At 41.1% G+C, this 3585-nt stretch overlaps 1 protein-coding gene across 1 annotated transcript; it reads left to right on the forward strand.

Annotated features, from left to right (window-relative positions):
- The first annotated feature begins 576 nt into the window (after positions 1-576).
- LOC132148698 (GTPase IMAP family member 7-like) lies at positions 577-2161 on the forward strand. The gene is made up of 3 exons (XM_059557396.1): positions 577-686; positions 1390-1449; positions 1551-2161. The coding sequence occupies exons 1-3, from the start codon at positions 665-667 to the stop codon at positions 2111-2113; spliced, it is 645 nt and encodes a 214-aa protein (XP_059413379.1). The 5' UTR covers positions 577-664; the 3' UTR covers positions 2114-2161.
- The last annotated feature ends 1424 nt before the right edge of the window (positions 2162-3585 follow it).

Consider the following 3585-nt stretch of genomic DNA (forward strand, 5'->3'; position numbering starts at 1 on the left):
ACCTCGTCCAGAAGAACATTAATTTCATCTTGTTGAAAGGTAGATGTGATTCTAATATTTCAGCACTTGACAAACAGACAGCGACTCTTCAGTAGAAGGTAGAGCGTGTTTTCGCTTGTTCATGTTGAGTGCAGTTTTGGGAAACGCACGAGGAACTGGGGCGAGTGTTCATAACCTTGTGTGTAGAGATCGCTCTTCAGAGCTAAGATCCATCACTAGCTGAAAACACTGCTGTTGTTTTGTCTGTGTCACTCAGTTAAGAATTAAACTGTTAGCAAATGTTTGCTTCATAATTATTGTCGGTCAGAAAACTGTAAAGTACTGCAAAGTTGCAATAATAAGTCTCTTTAACTTCTTTCAGTCCTTCAAATAATGAAGTTTGATCTGTTTGATGTAAATCAGAGTGTGTGTGTGTTCAGTGGGAATCAAACCTGTGAACAGAAAGAGCTTCGTGATCTACGAGGTGAGATTCGCTGTCAAACCTGCTGCAGTTAAACAGAAAACTGAAGCACAAACTACAGGAGCTTCACACAGTCTGGATAAATGAACACTGTCTGAAAAGCACTCAAATCTCTTACAGGACGATGAAGACTCAGACGTCAGGAGTCAGAGAAGATCATCAGCTGAAGACAGATGAAGGAGACGAAGGAGGAAACAGAGAAACATGTTACTCGCTGATACCAGAGGTGAGCTTAAAATGAGCTTAAAATGAATTAGCATTCTGAAAGCACTTTCATTTACATGTCTGTGATGTACAGTATGTGCGGCCTTGCATCAGCTCCTTCCAGGCTTGAATATACTGAGATGGAGAACAGTCACACGTATGTGATTTCCTGGAACTCACAGTTTTAATGTGTGTGTGAAGAAGGAACAGAACGACAGAGGTGTGTGTGTAGCTGCTACTGACAGATGTGGTTGAGGGTTTAGAAGGAGAACTCTTCTGTGTTTCCTGTGTTGTTCTCACCCTCAAACACAGACAGTCATACAGCAGCCGCGACATTCACAGATAATGCTCAGAGCTCATGTAACATACGGTGTAACGTGTGGGGAAATAAAGATAAATAATACAAATATGGTACTTGTGCAATGATTCATTTGCTGTGATTGCTTCATTTAATTATTTCTCTTTTTTTTTAGCCCTTTCACATTGTCTTTAAACACAATAAAGTATAGTGCACACATACCATCCACAACAGCCTTGGCCAACCACATCCTAAGACTTTCATATAATATCCAGGCTGTCTTTTTAAAATTATGTTTAACTTATTATTATTATTATTATTATTATTAGTATTATTATTAATAACTTGTTAACTAGAACTATGGCTGTGCATTGTGCATGTGTCACATTGGCTTCAGGATATAAATATTGACTTTTATTTCATACAGTGATTGCTGAACACAATCCTCTTCACAGGAGAAGACGAAGCAAAGACCTGCCTCTTTACTGTAAGTCTGTGCCTACATTAATACATGAAGTGATGAAGTGTACTATAGTGATAAATGCATCGTTAGATGTAGCTCTGAAAGTCTGACTTGACTGTTTGCAGTGAGGATTGTTCTTCTGGGCTCGAGCGTGTCTGAAAACAGTCTGGTGGGAAACTTCATCTTAGGACGAGCAGCGTTTGACAGTGAAGCTCCTCCAGATGTTGTAGAGAGAGTCGGAGGAAAACTGAAGGACAGACACCTGATCATCATCAACAGTCCTCAGCTGCTCCAGACGAACATCTCAGATCATCAGATCACACAGACAGTGAGAGAGTGTGTGTTTCTGTCTGATCCAGGACCTCATGTGATCGTGCTGGTCCTCAAACATGAGCAGTGTTCAGCAGAAGATCAGGAGCGTGTGGAGAAGGTGCTGCTCTCTTTCTCTGAGCAGGTTTATCATCACATCATGGTGTTCAGCACACAAGAGACCAATGAAACCAGTGACATCCTACACAGAATCATTCAGAAATGTGCAAACAGACACTTCAGTCTTCAGAAGAGCAGCTCTCCTGATGATCTCCTGCTGATGTTTGAGGACATTGTGAAGATGAATGATGGACATCACCTGGAGTGTGCTGAAGCTGCAGTGTTTCACAGTGAAACAACAGATCACAGAGAGACGTGAGTGTGAGGATATTTGAAGTTTCAGAGGCTGTGAAGCTGAATCTGGTTGTGTGTGTCAGAGCAGATCCTGCAGCGGACCGACAGAAGATCAGACGTGGAGCTCCACGATCGTCAGATCAGAGTGATAGAGCTTCCAGCTCTGACTCGTCTCTCAGAGGAGGAAGTGATGCGTCAGACTCTCCACTGTGTGTCTCTCTGTCATCCTGGAGTTCATGCTTTCCTCCTCATTATTCCTGACGCTCCACTCAATCATGAAGACAAAGCAGAAACAGAGAAGATCAACAAACACATCATGATCCTCATAAAGCAGGACTCAGAAGAACTCAGTGAAGAGACACAGTCTGTCATTGAGAGGTTCGGAGGACAACATCAGTTCTTCGGTCCAAAAACACAAGTGTCCACATTGATGGAGAACATCGAGCAGATGCTGGAAGAAAACAGGAGAGTTTTACTCCACAGAGATGTTTCTGGAGGCTCAGATGAAATATGAAGAGATGGAGAAGAAAATCAACTCAACAGACACATATTTAGTGTCACAAGGTAATGAGCAGAAAATCAGTCTTAAACTGCAAAGCATGAAATAAAAAAGTTTTGACTGAATATCTCTAATTCTACAATAGAGTTGGATTCTATATTACATTTGTATTATACAGAAGAACTGCCAAAGTCCACATTCTTAATCTTAATGTCATGAGTCCGGACCCACTTCCATTCTCCCGGACTCATTACCTTCACTCTACACACCTTGTTCACTCTGCACACCTGTTTCACACACACACACACACACACCTGGTGCCTATGGTCACGGACTATCTATGCTTGTCTCACCCAACACTCTGCTTGGCTGTATTTGTTAATTGTTAAGTGTTCATCTCGTATGTGTATTTCGAGTCTGACTTGTATTCCGAGGTGTTTGTGTGTGATCTGGTTGTGCTGGAACCGTTCCTGCTTTTGTTTTGTTTTGCCTTGTTGGCCTTTTTGTTCATATTAAAGTTTTTCCCTGCATGTGGACCCAGACCCTATTCTTTCCTCGGCGCTGTCTCTACCGTGCCGTGACACTTAAAAATTAAAAATTCTATTGAAATATTCAAATGTCCAATATTTAGAAAAATAAGGTCAAAGGTCTTTATTTAGATGTATTTGATTTAGTTTTTTTAAAAATTAAATATCACAGTTCCTCATCCATATTAAACACAGAGCTCATAGTGAATCACATAGGTCTCACCATAGTCCTCAAATAATTCCACTAAAATGCTAACTGTGCAGATAAAGCATGCAGAAGATGATCTGAGGATTGTGCTGCTGGGAAAAACTGGAGATGGGAAATGTGCAACTGGAAACACAATGTTAGGTTTTACAGCAGACAAATCTTTTGAATCAGTGGTTTAAAGAGAGTCAGAGAGGAACATCTGCCATCAACAGTCGACGTGTTACTGTGATCGACACTCAAGGACTGTTTGATACTGAACTGAG

Source organism: Carassius carassius, chromosome 9, assembly GCF_963082965.1.
Source record: "Carassius carassius chromosome 9, fCarCar2.1, whole genome shotgun sequence".
NCBI classification, from domain to species: domain Eukaryota; kingdom Metazoa; phylum Chordata; class Actinopteri; order Cypriniformes; family Cyprinidae; genus Carassius; species Carassius carassius.

What these genes read in the sequence shown, in the direction of transcription:
- LOC132148698 (XM_059557396.1), top strand. Translation starts at nt 665, where the DNA reads ATGTTACTCGCTGATACCAGAG. An exon ending in GTTACTCGCTGATACCAGAG is followed by an intron (nt 687 to 1,389) that starts GTGAGCTTAAAA and finishes TATTTCATACAG; the next exon opens with TGATTGCTGAACACAATCCT. An exon ending in CAAAGACCTGCCTCTTTACT is followed by an intron (nt 1,450 to 1,550) that starts GTAAGTCTGTGC and finishes GACTGTTTGCAG; the next exon opens with TGAGGATTGTTCTTCTGGGC.